The 17436-nt window shown below is 32.6% G+C and overlaps 1 protein-coding gene across 1 annotated transcript; it reads left to right on the plus strand.

The window, feature by feature from the left end:
• The first annotated feature begins 11984 nt into the window (after nucleotides 1-11984).
• LOC129959906 (uncharacterized protein DDB_G0289357-like) lies at nucleotides 11985-13547 on the plus strand. The gene is made up of 2 exons (XM_056072804.1): nucleotides 11985-12006; nucleotides 12907-13547. Exons 1-2 carry the CDS (start codon nucleotides 11985-11987, stop codon nucleotides 13545-13547), a joined length of 663 nt encoding a protein of 220 aa, XP_055928779.1.
• Nucleotides 13548-17436: the final 3889 nt, after the last annotated feature.

Here is a 17436-nt window from a genome sequence, read left to right on the forward strand (position 1 = left end):
TATATGGTTTACATATATATCTTTACAGCTTTTGAAACCAGAGTATAACAGTAACAAGTAATTGCATTGCCACTAGGGCGTAATTAGAGATTTAATTAAGTTTAGAATAATGCTATGTGACACAACGAATTGAATTACACTTCTGGTTTGCTGATTTTATTTCACTTCTATAAAATTCGAGGGCCTTTGTCAGGTATTTCAGAACAATTTATGTATAAAATATTCTGTACTGAAGTTTTTGATTATAAATACAGTTTTAAAATCAGATAATTTTTAGAATGCAAAGCTTCATTTTGAAAGTAGATAAACTGCACAAGAATATGTTCATGCCGCATTAATTACATAAGAAAAAATTCCTGTAATTATAAGAAGACCATATCTTGGTAGAATGCATTACAGGAAATGAGGAGACATTAACCTTCCAAAGAAAAGAAGAAAAAGAAAAATCTAATGAATTATTATATCTAAGAGCGTTTTATCTGCATACATGTTAATTAAACTGATATTTAGTTATTTAACATAATAGTTAGTATCCGTGTCACAGCTGTGACTCAATTATTAACTCCAACGGCTGAATTATATAAAATGTTCGCTTATCTTACCCTCTCGATCATTCGTTTTCATGGTTTGGAATGAGTGCGACTAAAAGTTGGCATTTTTATGACCATAGATTTTTGGTTACAGTGATTTGAATAAGGCTACAAGAATTTTTACCAGCTAGTAGATTAATTTTGTTGCGCCATTCTTAATCATGTTTTCAAAGGAGTGCTACTAACAATTGGTGTTCTAATAATCCAAGTTCTTTTCATTAGAATGATTTGAATATGGCTTCATGAATTCTAAGCAATTGATATATATACAAAATTTGAAAGGTATGGAAATCAATCTGTTTCTTTTATATATTAGCGATTTCAGTGAAAAAATGTCTGCCTGGAAAAGGACATAAATGTCACACTTTTGATTCTCAATAATTAAATCTCTTATGACCAACGTTTGCATACAATATATCCAGAAAAGATATGATTTCAAAAATAATAAGATATAGCTACAATAAGAAGGGATACAACTAAGTTTCAAAATATTTAAAGTAAAATGGATCGAATTGAAATAAATTATTTTTGAAATGTTAGTATACCACTGAATTAGCAAATCAACTGCAATATAAATAAATTAGATGGAACAATCTCATTGTTTAATGTCCTACATTTTGCTCTGTTTTACTTTTATAGCTTTAAAAATACATTAAGAACACTTTTGGAATGTCTTATTATTTTAAATGGGAAAAAAGCTCTAAATTTTATTATCACAAATACTCTGAATAGCTAAATATATGATTTTGTACCTTTAGGATCACTTACATCATTGTAGAATGAAAAATTCCAAGATAGAATTTTTTCATTGGCATATTAAAATATTAAGTAAATTCTGCACAGGTCTTTTCAGCATAAAAATATCCATACTGAATCAGTCTAGAAACCATTTTATAAATTGAAATTATTACTACCTGAGAAGGCTTCAGGAGAAGAGAATGAGAAGAGAAGCTTCAAGGATGATGATTGGTTCTGGATTCTTTGGTAATGGGGTAGGATTAAGTAACTTCCACTCGATGACGGGTCGTATTTCTATGTGAAGAGATGAATGCATGAATCGTGCCGTAAGGAGGAGGAAGGTAGGTTGTAATACTTTCATTATAGCATCTATTTTAATTTTTGTAGCATCTCGGTCATTCAGATTATTACGGACACTAAATCAGGGAGAGATTAAAGTGGAATATTTCCGTAAATACTATTTTTAAATCTTATTTTGCGTAAACAAGGCATAGAGTGAAAAAGTTTTAACTGTTCAATATTTTTTAAATTGGGCATATTTGATTATTAAAGATTTCCCTGTTATGTATCTATATATATATATTACTATTCACAGCGTCATACGAAAAGCAATTACATGAAGAACTTAATGATATACTTTGCATAACAAATATTAACGATGCGTAATGCCTTTAACTCTAGAACTACTAAAGATCGACATAGACATAGATTAAACCAGAGACTGACCAGTCATTTTAACTGGTCCGGTAGTTCTAGTGTTAAAATTAAGCATTTTTGTTTGAAAAGAATTTTTTTCACTTTTTATTAGCTTTCTTTCTTTTATTAAATAAAACAAAGTTGCAAAATCATTTGAAAGTAAACATTTTTTTTTCTGAAAACTTCAAGCCTTGAAAGTAAGAAAAATTCCATTTTAAAGAAAAAAGATAAAATGTGTTAATCATGAACGGAAATAAACATGTAGAGATCAAGTCTTTTGTACCATTTACCTATTCTTATCTCTTTTCAATGAAGTCTTTGACAAAAAAAAAATTAATAAAAATTGTGGAAGATTACCCTTTTGTCAAGTGATTGATTATTACCTGCCTGTTGCAATTAATGCCTTCATTACCAAATACGAACTTAATGCAATTATGCAATTGGAGATCAACCATTTGAAGGATTTCTGATTTATTATTTGAAATGTATTGTGACTTACTATTTTAAATGTATGTATATGTAGCAAAGCAAAATTGACTCTGTTCCACTGTATAATAGATGTCTTTGGCATCTTGAAACATCAAGATAGTAAATTTTGTAAAACATTCAACTTCCTCTAATGTTTTTGCAAAGCAAATGTTTTGTAATTTGTTCCCGACAGCATCCGTCTCATTCATCTTTTGAAATATAAAGGTTAAGCCAGGTATTGTTTCACGACTTGCATTAATGTCTTTAAATCATTCCAGATACAAAAGAAAACTACTTAATTCGGCTTTCTTTCTTCAAAGGAGATACGTTTTTTGAAGGTGTGAATAAATTCATAGATCGACAGAAAGATGAAATTTCAAATAAATTATAAAAAATAGACCCCGGCTAATCTAATATCAACAGAGAAATGTGAATAATTCAACTACCTTAGCTTAGAGAAGGCAATTCTATACGCCAAAAGGTAATAATCATCCAGCTCAGCAACTGTGCCTAACAGTGACCTAAAGGCAAAGGGAACATTTATTTCTAGAAAATGTTACTGAAAACAAACGTGTAGCTGCGAGGCATACATTGTGCCTAGCATTCGGCATGTGAAGCCATTCTCTTACAGAATAGAAATCTCAAATTTCCTGTTACTTCACCATGCTTCTACTCACTTTGAAAAAGTTTTGACTTTTCTTTCAAACATTTTTTCTTTTGGCTTTTTCGAGCAATGTTTGCATATAATACTTTATGGATCTTTCGTTGGAGAAATATTTGAAAGAAATAAAAGTAGACATACGGAAATGACTCACAGATTTATACACGTGTGAATAGTTCAACAAAGTTTTGCTCTCTTAGAAAATTGTTCTTTTTTTTTCGGGTGGGGATTTATTTTTCTTTCTCGCTACATTATAATGTCTGAACTAAATTTTTACTCTACTAGTAAACTACAAATGTAACTATGAAAAATTATTTTCATTTGAAAAACGTGTTTTTATTACAAATAATATTTAAAAATGCAACTTATAAGTAATGTAAAAATAGTAAAATAATAAAGAAGAGCTAATAAAATCTGAAATATGGAATCGATGGCGTTCGTTAAAAATCTATAATTTGTAACTAATAATTGTAACTAACTAATAACTGTAAATAATTTGTAATTGTCTTTCTGCGATATTAGTATCGTCGCTGAAAATAGAAATTTAAAGCGATTCTTAATAGTAGATGCTAAATGTATGCAAGTCAAAGATTCTCGATCTTAACGACCATTTGGCGACGAATTTTAGTCTCAAAAATAATAGGTACTGAAAAATATAACAATAATGACTATCTCTATTGGGAACCGAAAATTTTTCTGAAAAATTCCAGGTCCTGTTGGAAAAACCTATATTAACGTGACGGGTTGAAGCGAATCGATCCATCTAGTTCTCTCATAGGAGTGGTATCAAATCGCAAGCTGTTATGCCGAATATTATTGTGTTGTTGCAGTTATTTCAGTAGGATTTTCTGTCTGTTTGTGTGCTGTTCATTTCTACTAGTGTTGCTCATTTAGGCTGTGTTTTTATTACCTGCGCTACATACCTTTCATGAAATTAGCACCTTTTACAATTACTAAACTTGCAATAAATTTAACGTACGTCCAAAGATTGACTGCCGCAATAACATGTCTTATTCAATGTGAAAAAGAACAATAAATGGTTGATCATTAAGCTCTTAAATATGGAAACAAATAAGATAGTTGAAAAAGACAATTGCAGTTAGTATCTATAACTTAGGAACACTGATTTTGCTGTTAATAAGGCAATTTAATAATTGGAATATTTTAACTGACAAACAATCAGCAAGATTGTTGACATAATAATTAATATTATCGTTATTTAATATTATTCAATTCTATGCCCACTGATATTGAATTTTATCTCACAGATATCTATAAAAGGAAATAATAAAAAGTTTTAAAAGTTAAATTTTGATACAGCCCCCATAACGAATAAGTATCAGGAAGAAGTGTTTTTCTTATTTTTATCTATAAAGACATACAAATTCATGCTTCTATCTATAAAATTTGCTGAGATATTAAAAAGCAAATTTATTGACTTAGACCATTTTTACATATCTCTGATCGGTGTTTGAGCGAGACTTTCGCCACAATTTTCAGAGATAATACACATATCTCGAAAGAATATTAAAAGGGCAGAATCAGAAAAAATAACGCATTTTTTAACTTTCATTAAATTTTAAAAAATAGTCAGATAATACATTAACACAAGTGCTTAAAATCTTGTGAACATCTTTGACATCTATGCAAAATGAGCATCTTAGATACCTATATAAAGTTGTATCATTTTAACAACACTTGCGTGTATGTGATTGAGTTCATATTAATGTTCATCGACGATGAAGACAAGCTTTCGAATTTGTCGGCAAATATCTACAGAGCATGCACTGCCAAAACCAATTCATTCCTTTGTTCGGATATAATGTGATCAGAACTAACTGAAAATATCGGTGATACTTCTATCTCGGTTTACCATATGTTAATATATTAATCATACGTTTAGAGCAGCATGGCTATATTTGGCTTTTGTGCCATTAAAATTCTACCCCATTCTATCTCGATTAAAGCACCATTTGTCTATCCAAGCTGCATTTCTTGGAAAAGATAGACTTGATTTTGCCTAAGGTAGGCCCAGTTAAAAACTCCTAGCCATCGAGCATGTAGTTATCCACGTAATTCATGGACTCCAAGAATAATGTATAGATACCAGCTTTTAAGTTGAAATATTCTCCATACTGTTGGTTTTGGAATGTAGAGTTCTAGACTAACTGTTCGGATACAAGTGTAAAGATAACTTAAAAAATAAGTCAAAATGTCAGTTTCTGCATCACTGGTATAATGTCTTATTCTCCCATTTCTCTCCGGGAAAATAAGGATTTCGTGGTTCGTAATCGCTGAACTGTTCTGTAAACACATTTCCTAGAAAGATGCCGAGAATTCGGAAAACGCCGCTTGTATTTTTCTACAACTAAACTAGCATTACGATTACAGCCAGCACAAATTGTCAGCATATCTAAGAATCCCTTGTTACTGAAACATGTCATTAATTTCCAAAGCATAGAACTGGAAGGAAAGGACTTTTATTTTCTTATCCGGGCGTTCCACTATTTCTCCGAGATAACTTAAATGCTCGTATCTCTTCCCTTCTATATAAAGTAGATGTTGCAGTTGTTGACCTATCAAAATGAACTATATTCGTAATTAGTAAATTTGTTTGATGGTTGAATTATGCACTACTAGACAACTATTTATATATGATGATGTTTCTGAATTGAATGAATTTACATTTCTAAAAAAAAGTTTTTCATCTAAATTTGTGATTAGTCCCTCCTCAAAATAAGAATATATTGCAAATGTTGTAGAGAGAAATAAAAAACTCCGCGTGTGCATAGATGAATCTAAAGGAAACATTTTATTGACACTACAGGGCACATATAAACGCTTAATTTTTTAAAATTTTTTACTATCAACCTCCATAGAACCTAGTGTTTTCATATAATTGCTCAATTTCATGAAACGCTGTAATTGGATGTATATGTTTAGGAGCAATATTTAGAAAAATAAAACCTTGTTTCACTTCTTTAGAGCACTCTGTATATCTCCTTAATATCTAGATAGAGATATATCATATTTAGGAAACTGAACTAACAAGGATTAATAAATCATTAACTGACGATAAATATACAGTATTTAACTAAACTTACTTGGGACATTTTGATGAAATATTTCAAATAAAGAACTTACATTTTTGATTAATAATGAGGCGAAAACATTCGAGGCCACAATGCCCGTCTGTTAATGTCTTGGCGTCTCGATTCGAGAGACAATTTCATTAAAAATCCGTCGAGCATATAGGCATTGTCAACACTACAGCTGATATCGGGGGCCAAACAGCCTCCCACTGGGATTGCGTTTGGAGAGGGGTTGCCAGTTCAGGTGTTCTCGTCATCTGACTGGGGTTCAAAATTGCGAAGTTCGTTCCAAAATAGCCCTAGTGTTGCTTTCAATCGGGACATTAATAAAACAAAACAGAAAAAAGGAAATTTATTCAAAGGCGAATGCTGTCTAAGCTTTTGTGATTCGTTCCTCTGCAATAGTTAAACGTAATCTAGAGTGAAAATGTTTTGTTCTAACTTACTGTTCGCTTCAGTTACCCCAAATATTCTCGTTTGGATTATTTTACTCCATAAGGAGTGGTACACAGTAAGTAAGGTGAGCGCATATCTGGAGTCCTTTGCTAGGCATTTACTTTCGTCCTCTTAGATGCGTTTTTCTTTCAGTTATTTTTTTTTCCCCTGTCATGTTGAACCGCGCTGTTTTATTTCAGTTCGAAACTTGCGTGAAACTGATTATATCGGGCGTTGATCGGGATTAAACTCCTGTCATGTTTATTTTTAAAGTAAAAACTACTATCATATAAAATATACAAATTTCTTTCTTCGCCTAAAAATACATATCAGTCAGCTTTTCATTAAAAATTGAAATACATATCGTCAGCTTTTCATTAAAAATTGAATTCGATTTGAAGAATTGAATACGATTCTTTAAAAAAAGCCTACCGATAGCGAATTTTCTCCGTAATTCGTATATTAGTGCTGTAAATTTTCTTCGCAAATGCTAACATAAAAGAAAGTACGTGTTCTTTTGAGTGTTTGACATCAGCTTCGTTTCAAGCTTTGTTAAAGCATTATTTTAAAACACCAATATACGTACTGTGGGAAATCGTATTGAATGAAAGTAAAATTGTAAAAATTAGTGGTACAGTAATAAAAAAAAGAGAAAATTAATTTCTAATTAATTGAATGCTAATAGATTTTGAGTCTTTAAAAGTTGGCAGTTTAATGTGTTAGATTTTGTTGAATTCAGCTCTTAGGGGGAGATTAGGATTTGGTTGCTTAGGAGAATATATGAAGCCTACATACATAGCTGGAATGAATTTATTTATATTATGACAAGCTAGCTTCGCCCCGAGCTCGCTTTTGCTCACCGATCCCGACGTTGTTCTCGAATCATGCATGTCCTCAGGTTAGTGTGGTTGATATCCTTCCTCCACACAAAAAAAGTAAGTGGAAACACATTGTTTGAAAATATCACGAACATAAAAGCTCAATTCTAATTTTTTTAAAGAAATATTTTAAAATTAGTTAAAATTCACAAGAAATCTCATTATATTTTAACATTTTCACCAGAAATAAAGAATTAAAACATAACATTAAAAAATGTAAACAAATTAAATAAAAAGTTTTACTAAAGCCGTTAAAAGATACTTACTAATATAATATTTCATATTGTTTGATTTTTAGTAAGAGTATATAATATTTTTAATGCTGCCTACTTTAACCTGAATTCTAGTTTTAGCTCACTCAGGGCAATGATACATACAAGTAACCATGTGAAAATATTGCATTTTGATCAGACCAACTTTGTCAAAACACTGACCTTATGTTTAGTTAATGGTGATGGTCTCACTGGAAGTTGCAACTTTTTTTGAATCTGTAGGTATATGAACAATTGTGTTTTGTTGTTATCTGTCAACACCTCAATATGCAAAATGTAGCGCTAAGCTCTGACCACAAGACGAGAGCTATCGCTGGATGCCCTATTACTATTTAAAGAGCAATGCAGGTTTAACCCGTGTATTTGCTTAGGTATTCAGATAATTGCTAGCCTAGAGACGAAACATTTCTGCTATTAGAAAAAGTAAATAAACCAGAAACCTATTTATAAGTGTTGCCACATACAGTGTGTCTTAAGTAAAATTAACAAATAATTTTGTTTCAAACTCATTTGCAGTCAATTTTGTGTTAATTAAAGCTTTTACTTTTCTTATTTATGCTCCATTTCACCGTCAAGTGTAATATAAATATTTACTACGACGTAATAATTTTTATTAAATATTTCAAACAATGCTGGCAACATAAACCTTAAATGTCATATATCAGGTGACTCGCTAGCTACCAATCACAAAGCGAAATAAACGCAATGTCTGCATAAAAATTTTTTTTGTATAATAAATATAAAATTGCTCAATTTTGAGGACCAGCCGCAGCTGCTAAAATCCGCCCTGTTTAGGTGAAGCCAGCGCCTCCTGTTGCATATGCAAAATCGAGGCTAGCTTCAGTATCTGACAATAAGTAGTAATCAAATATTCTTCATTTTATTTTTCCTTCTTGATCCGCTTTCTATTCTTCCTACTTATTCATTCTCCTGTTTGTCAAGAGCACAGAAAACGAAGTAATATATTATATCAAATTACAGCAAACTCCCAACTTTTTCACAAAAGCAGCTCGTGATTCTCAGAAAAGGTTGCGAGCAAATTTTTGAGTGAAAGGAAAGAATTTGGAAAAGGAATTTAATGGATGTTTTCAAAATATTAACTTTCATAAGTAACGCAATCTTTCGAACAGTATACGATGTAGTTAGAAAACAAAATCTTTAGTTTGAAATCAACATGAATATAATTAAAAGTCTCACGTTTTCGCTTATCAGATCTTTCATCATTTCTATGAAAGGCTTTCTGTTTTATAAAAGGACCAGTTTTTAATGCCAAAGATGAAGAAAGCACTTCATAAATAACTACTTTTTTTTGCTATAATACTGAGAGAGATATTTAGGATGGTTTGGAAGATATAGAAAAAAAGGGCTGAAGTTACCTACCCATCCTGCTTTTTTTTTCCTCCTTTATTGCAAGCATTAGTTTAGTTTTTTGTATTTTTTTTCCTTTTATGAAAATGCAAATTCCAATTGCGGTGGATGTTTCAGAGATCTTTGATGGCACGCAATTTCAGAATTAGCGTTCTTTAAAAGCGAATTTTCTTAAATGCGTAGATTGTTTATGTGCTTATTGTATATTCTAATAAATTTTTAAATAAATACAAAAACTAACAAATTTAAGTTAATTTTCTAATAAAACAAAAGTAAACTAACAAAATTTGAATTAGCACTAAAAGCTTTGGATTCAGGATCGTTTCCTACACAATCAAAATTTGTATCCCTAGAATTGAAAAACCCAAGAATTGCTTAAATAAGAAAAAAATTCAAGGTAAAATGAACTAAAAAAATAAATGATAACCTCAAATTCGTTCTTAATTTTTTCAAAAGTGACGGTATATCAATAAATCTTAATTAGCTGAATAAGCTTTCAGGAACTTCCTTATATATATTTTTTCTCCTGTTTTCAGTGAACCTTATTTAATATGAATAAAATTATTGTAAAAGATATGAACGGATTCACCTTGAAATACCAATGATTTTGATTCTTTTCATTAATCCTGTATTATCATAAAAATAAAAACTATTCTATTGTTGTCGAATTAATTTAAAATCCCCATAAAACACGGGAAATCCGGAATATTACAAATAAAAGTAGATTCCTAGGTAAGTTGGTCTTATTTTTTGTTATAAAAGGTTGTTCGCAACTCAAAGTGAATATTTTTCCGCGTAAACATAAGAGCCCCATCGGAGTATATGTAACATATGTCTAATCACCGTAGTGATTAACTAACAGGAGAAAGAGAGAGAGAGAGAGAGAAAAGCACAGAAAATTTATGGAGAAAAATGGAAGAAACACACAGAAAAAAAACTCCAATTGTAAGCAAAAACAACAACTCACTGCGCTCATTTGTCTCTTCTGCAATTAAAATTGGAAGAGTTCTTTCACAGTAGGAACTACTAAGCATTGCTCTTACCCCAATTAATCTGAAATTCGGTGTCATAGTAATTAACGGGCGTGATTAGTTGACCTGGAAAGCATGCTGATTGCAAAGAGAATGCTTGTAGCGAAATGCAGACTTTCAAGAAGGTTGGACGAAATTCCTTACTTTGGCAACTAAGGGAATCCAATTAGCCATTTTTCTGCAACATTTTATTCGTTTCTGTCCGAAGGTTAGATTTGAACGAGATGCTTTTCAAGAAATTAGGGTGTATCCTTCCTCGTTGGATTCAATTTCAAACCGTTGACCTTTCAGAGGAGTCGAAATTCTTACTGTTGCCTGAATGGAGATCAAGGAGAAAGTCCAACAACTGCTGAGTTTTTGAACTTCTAAAATAAGATAAAAATTATTACGAGCAAATCTTAAGTAAGATTCAGCTGTCTTTGATTACAGTAGAATATTTCATGTAATTTCAAAAAATTATCATCACCTAAAATAATATGTGTCAAAAAATATTTGTAGTGTTTCCATCTAAACATTTTGTACAGCAAAGATATTCTATAATCCCATGTATATACAAAATTTTTATGACCCCTAATGAGCATAGAAACAGAAAAATAAAATAAAGAAATCAAATATTATTTAATGCTAATCTAGCAGATAAGTAATTTATTATATTTTTCTCATGGTTAATTTTCAATTAAATGCTTTAAATAATATCTTTCTGAAACATTTTTTCTGACATGCCTTGAAAACGCTGGCAGCATTTACAGCCTTTAATGCTCAGTGATTGCTGTCAAAATGTTTTTACTACTCTAAAATAGGTGTATGCGTCCTCGGGTGATGTCAATGCCAGCATTTTAACCTCTTAACTGTATATTTTTCTCCGCTATCTGATTGGATGACATTTTTGTGTTTAGAAGACATTGTCATATTGATTCAACTAAGGTTCATTGGAACATTTGAGATGTTATGAGATCTTCGTATCGTATCTATCGAATTATAATATCTAAGAAGAACTAAGTTTTAGCTTATTATTTAAAAAAATATGATTATTCGCTGCACGAACCACACTTAGAGGAGTTACATCAGCCCCAGCATTGCTATTTAATTCATCGGCAAGTGAATTTGACCCAAAATGGCATATTATCAGCAACAAATCTTACAATGAACCGCAATCAGAGGGCACTAAGCTCTCTGCAAGCTTCCATTCCATGCCAGAAATGGGGTAGAGAAGCATTTGGTCTTTATAGGTTTAGCGTGCACCAAACCCATTTATACAGCAGATAATCGATAGAATCAAGTTTCAAATCTTTGACTCCTCTACTCCAAATTTGAAACTTTACCATCAGGATACAGTGCATGAAATAGAGGAGGGCGATAGAGTAGTTTGACCCCTCAGGGGCTCATCTACTTTAGGTGAGTACGGGTGTCCCAATCCGGAGGTACCCAGGGATTTTTACTCCCTTTATGATTTACTCTCCACTACGCCTTCTGCTGTCTCCTTTTCTTTCTTTCTCTCGAGGGTAGGCGAGGGAGATCTCCATGAGAAGCTGTCGCCGCTCTGTTTGCTTCTTGCTTCTCATGGACAGCAAATACCCCCACGTGTTTGCCGTGCGTGGCGACCCATTAGACGGGTGGTACATTTCGGTCCCCGGTGTATCAATCGGCCGGTATCTCAGACACTTAACTGGGCTGCTCAAGGGGATCAAGCGAAGGGGTCACTCCTTATGCTTGGCGTTAAGGGTGGTCACTGTCCCCGGGAGTGACTTCCAGCGTATGGGTTTCGATCAGCACCATGGTAAGCGCCGAGGCTGGGGTGAGCCAGAGCCGGTGGCTGCCATCCCTTGTTGGGCTCCGTGGTGGGCGGTGCCGTCGAGCCCGAATCATTCACCATATCGCATGGGTCTTTCTACTAATCAACAAAATAATGCTTTTTTTAAATTTTTTGTAATTTTTTCTGAAAATAATGACTTAAAGAACATATCTCCCATTTTAATTCATAAAAGTATCTCTGCCCTTGTCGGAGATGTAAAATCAATTAAAAAACTGAACAGTGGAAAACTTTTAATAGAAGTCATGAATATGAAACAATCGGAAAATATATTGAAACTAGAAAAAATAGGGAACATAGATGTCAAAGTCGCTCCACATCGTACACTCAATCATTCAAGAGGCGTTATTTCCGAAAGAGAATTTCAAAAAGATCTGGAAGAAGATATACTAGAATGTTTGAAAAGCCAAAAAGTCATAGCAGTTCGCCGAATTACAATCAAACGAAATGGACTGAACCTCCCAACAAAACATCTCATTCTTACATTTGACACTCCTGTACTGCCAAAATCCGTTAAAATAGCTTATATAAACTGTCCGGTTAAACACTTTATACCTAATCCACTGCGCTGCTTTAAATGTCAAAAGTTTGGCCACACAATAACGGCATGTCAGGGAAAACAAATTTGTGCTCGGTGCTCTATTCCAGATCACGAAAGTAACATCTGCAATTCTACAGAAGCAAAATGCCATAACTGCGATGGTGATCATCCATCGTATTCCAGATCATGCCCACATTATAAATTAGAAAAGGAAATCTTGACAGTTAAAATAACAAAAAATCTCTCTTTTCCTGACGCTCGAAAAATAGTCGCAGACAGAACACCCAAACCAAACCTCTCTTATGCATCTGCACTAAATCCATCAGTCTCCCCATCACAACAAACAACCTCTGCCATAAATAATCTTACATCAACTATAGCAGCAAATACTCTTGTTAATAATGAATTAATAACAATTAAAAAAAGTGACTGGCTAGAACTTCTTGCAATTAAAAAGTCTTGGGAAAATGCTTCATCGTCCCCCGCTATATCACAGGCAACTACCAATTCAACTCCTGTACCAGAAATTCAACCAAACCCACCTTATCCCACTATTAGCAGTGATGAACAGGCAAATGCGTCTGCAACTCCTACAAATAATTTATTAAATATAAAGACGGCATCAAATATGTCTCCAAATAATACCAATAGATCCTTATCAACAAATAACAATTCATCCACTGTAAAGATTAATGCAAAAAGTGATCGGGAAAATAAAAAAACGATGAATAAGTCAAATGATAAAGAGAAAGTGAAAGAATCTAAATCTAGCAAACGTGTTCGAATATTAGCCAATAAAAGAGATCAAAATATTTTAAATACTTCTGCAAATCGATCACCTACCCGACAAGATTTTTTAAAAGATTCACGAAAGAAAAACTTTAATGATGGCGAAGATAGTGATTCACTTTTTAAAGTTCATCCATCTGAAGATGAAATGTCCACCAGTGAGGCTGGTGACTTCTAGCTCCCTTTGTTGTCTTCTTCTTTCAGTCTCTCATTTTCTGTTTTTTGGTTTGTAATTAATGGCTTCATTTATTTCCTGGAATTGCAGAGGGTTTATGAATAAGTCTTCAGAACTTAGAGACCTCATTTATAAATATCAACCAACCTGTATTGCACTACAAGAGACGTATCTTAAAACAGATAAAAATAATATTCCTAATTACCAAATTTTTAGCAAGCACCAAATGCAAAATAGAACGTCTGGTGGCGTTGCAATTCTTACAGCGAGTAATATCCCATCCATACCTTTGATTCTGAACACTAATCTTCAAGCAGTGGCAATCCACGTTCATATGCAATCTTTAATCACCATTTGTAGTCTCTACTTGCTTCCCAACGAAACAGTTGATCAAACAGATTTGAATAACTTAATTTCCCAACTCCCAACTCCGTTCATTATTTTGGGAGACTTTAATGGTCATAACACTTTATGGGGTAGCTGTAATTCAAACACACGGGGTCAAAAAATCGAACAACTGCTTGTTGATCATAATTTATGCCTTTTAAACACAGATGAAATAACACATTTTCACTTACCAACGCGAACATTCCATTCAATTGATCTGGCAATTTGTTCTCCAGCACTCCTGCCTTTTCGAAATTTAACGGTTGACAATGATCTATATAATAGTGACCACTTTACTTTAATTTTAACAGATAATAGACACAGTATCAGTGGCTCTTATCATCCTCCTAAATATGTTTTAAATGCAGCAGACTGGCAGAAGTTCACCTCTCTGGCTAATATTAATTCTTACATAATTAAATCTTCAACTATTGAGGAAGCATTAAAACACATTGTTAACACTATAATCGACTCGGCAGACAATTCTATCCCAAAAACGTCTGGCATTAGAAGAAAACAAAACATGCCCTGGTGGAATGCCGATTGCCAACAGGCATACAAAAAACAGAAAAAGGCCTGGAGTATTTTTCGAAGATATTCCACCACACAAAATTTTATCTATTTTAAAAAGACCAGAGCAGAATCCAGAAAAATTCAACGACGCAGTCGAAGAATTTCTTGGCGAAACTTTGTTTCTAATATCACTTTTCTTTGTTCACTAATTCTTTGTTTCTAATCATTGTTTCTAATATCTAATATCATAAATATCCAGCCGTTCTCTGTGGAATAAAGTAAAAAGAGCTTCAGGTGTTTCTCACACTAACGCCGTTTCTACTTTAGCACATAAAGGAAATACAATTTCATCCTTAAAAGATATTGCAAATTGCATTGCTTCAACTTTCGCGCATACTTCTAACAGCCAAAATTACCCTCCTCAAATTTTGAGTTACAAAAAGAATGCAGAAAAACAAGCGTTAAACTTTAATTCTCGGATTACATTGCCCTACAACTGCGATCTAACGTTTCTGGAATTACAATCATGCTTATCTAGTGTCCACAACTCTTCTCCAGGACCGGACAATATTAGCTACTCCATGATCAAACATTTAACAGTCGAGTCTCAAAAAGCCTTATTACTTTTCTACAACCGTATCTGGCGCGAACACTACTTTCCTACTATTTGGCAAAACGCAATAATAATTCCTTTGTTGAAACCAGGAAAAGATCCTCAGAATCCGTCAAACTATCGTCCCATTGCTTTGACCTGTTGCCTCTGTAAATTACTTGAGCGTATAATTAATCGCAGACTAATTTATTACCTGGAAAACAATAACTTTCTTCATCCTTCTCAGAGTGGATTTCGGAAGGGTCGTAGCACCACCGACAATCTTTTGACTCTTGAAACAGACATCCGCCTCGCTTTTTTACAAAGAAAGCACTTAGTTGCCATATTTTTCGATATCGAAAAGGCATATGATCGAACCTGGCGATACGGGATTTTGAAAGATTTGCATGATCAAGGACTAAGAGGAAACCTACCTATTTTTATAAGAAATTTGTTGAAACTCAGGAAATTTCAAGTTAAAGTGCAGTCTGAATTTTCAGACTTCATCCAAGAGGAAGGGGTTCCTCAAGGCAGCGTTTTAAGTGTGACGCGTTTTATTTTAAAAATCAATAGTATTTTAAGACAACTATCGCCAACTGTGAAGGGCCATTTATACGTTGACGACCTCTACATTTCATGTACGGGGATAAATATGAATTTTATAGAACGACAATTGCAGATTGCAGTTAATAGTATTACACAATGGTGCAATAATAATGGTTTTAATATTTCTACATCAAAAACTGCGGGTGTTCACTTTTGCCGTAAAAGAAATTTACACTCTAACCCTAATCAAATTAAATGAGGAAATCATTCCATTTTTAGACGAGATCCGGTTCTTAGGTATAATCTTTGACAAAAAGCTAACCTTTCTCCCTCATGTAAAATTATTACGGAAAAAATGCGAAAAATCTTTGAATATCTTAAAAGTCTTGTCATCTACAGCTTGGGGAGCGGACAGAGAATCCTTGATTAAAATTTATAAAGCCACGGTGCTCTCTAAATTGGATTACGGCAGCGAAATTTATGGATCTGCCAGAAAAAGTGTTTTAAAAAAACTGGACCCTGTTCATCACACAGCACTCAGACTTTGTTCTGGAGCTTTTAGGACATCCCTTGTGAAAAGCCTTTCAAATGTTCAAATTTTTGCATTTTTGAAATCAATAGGTTTTTATCCACATATCTAAGTTTTCTCCATCTTTTTTAAAAATTTTCACATTGTTTTTATAGCTGAAATTTTATATTTTAAGCCAGAAAAACACAGTTTGGCGCAGCATAGCCGACATTATGGCTCTTGTGCCAATAAAATCAAGAAAATCAAATCAGAGTAGTTTGAAAACTTACAAAATCAAGTATAATTTCAAAGTATTGGGCGGAAGAATAATTAACATCCGCAGAGCAAAAAATAAATAAATATTTTTTAAAATTTCTAAAAGTTGGGGGATTTTTCAAATCCAATTAGTTTCAAAGTGTGGTTCAGTTCAGTTTCCATTTGAGTGTTTGTTCTATTTATTCACTGATAAACAATTGCATACGATAAAACAGTAAAGAAACCAACAAATGTTTCTTTATTGTTTAAAATTTATAAACAAAAAATATTCTAGAATTTCATTATTAATAAAAGAATTTCATTATTAATAAATTTAGAAAAAGGAACTAATTTATAAAGATATTACGTAATAAAATTAATTTTTCAAAAAGAAGTCTTCATGGTTTAAACGCCGTTGAGTAAGGACACGAGTACCTGGTATGGCACTGATTGCGATCTTTGGCGAGATCTCTCACGAGAACAGGTATTTTGGATGCCTTTTTGACACGAAAATTTGCCATGAAACTACATTTGGAATCACAAGACAACATACAGAATTTCATTTTTTAAGTCAATGATGAGTTAATGCATTTAAATGCACCTGACGGTCATCTATTTGATGGTTTATTATCAAAATTTGGTAAGTACCCGTATTTTAGATGCCAAACCTATGTACCAAATTTTATCTACGCAGCTGTTTGATTTTTGTAATAATCGAGCTCACTTATACTCAAACATAGGGATTGCATTATCGGACCAAAATTTCAATACCGGTATTCGGTATTTTTTTAGATCTTAATATCAGAATACCGGTTTTAATACCGGTATTAGAAATTTTAGAAAAAGAAAGAAAACAAATGTGTTTCTTTGTTTTATTTGCCAGTTTTATTAGAGAGTGTAAATATCACAAAAAAAAATTGTAACCTATAAATTATAACAGTACATAAAGAATCACAAAAAAGTAAAGGAACATCTTATTTATTTAAATCACAAAAAAAGTGCAAATATCACTATTCAGTCTGTGGTACTATTACAAATTTTTGAAAAGTGATATTAAAAAATATAATGCATCAATTGTACTGTCATTAAGC

Source organism: Argiope bruennichi, chromosome X2 (genome assembly GCF_947563725.1).
Source record: "Argiope bruennichi chromosome X2, qqArgBrue1.1, whole genome shotgun sequence".
NCBI lineage: Eukaryota > Metazoa > Arthropoda > Arachnida > Araneae > Araneidae > Argiope > Argiope bruennichi.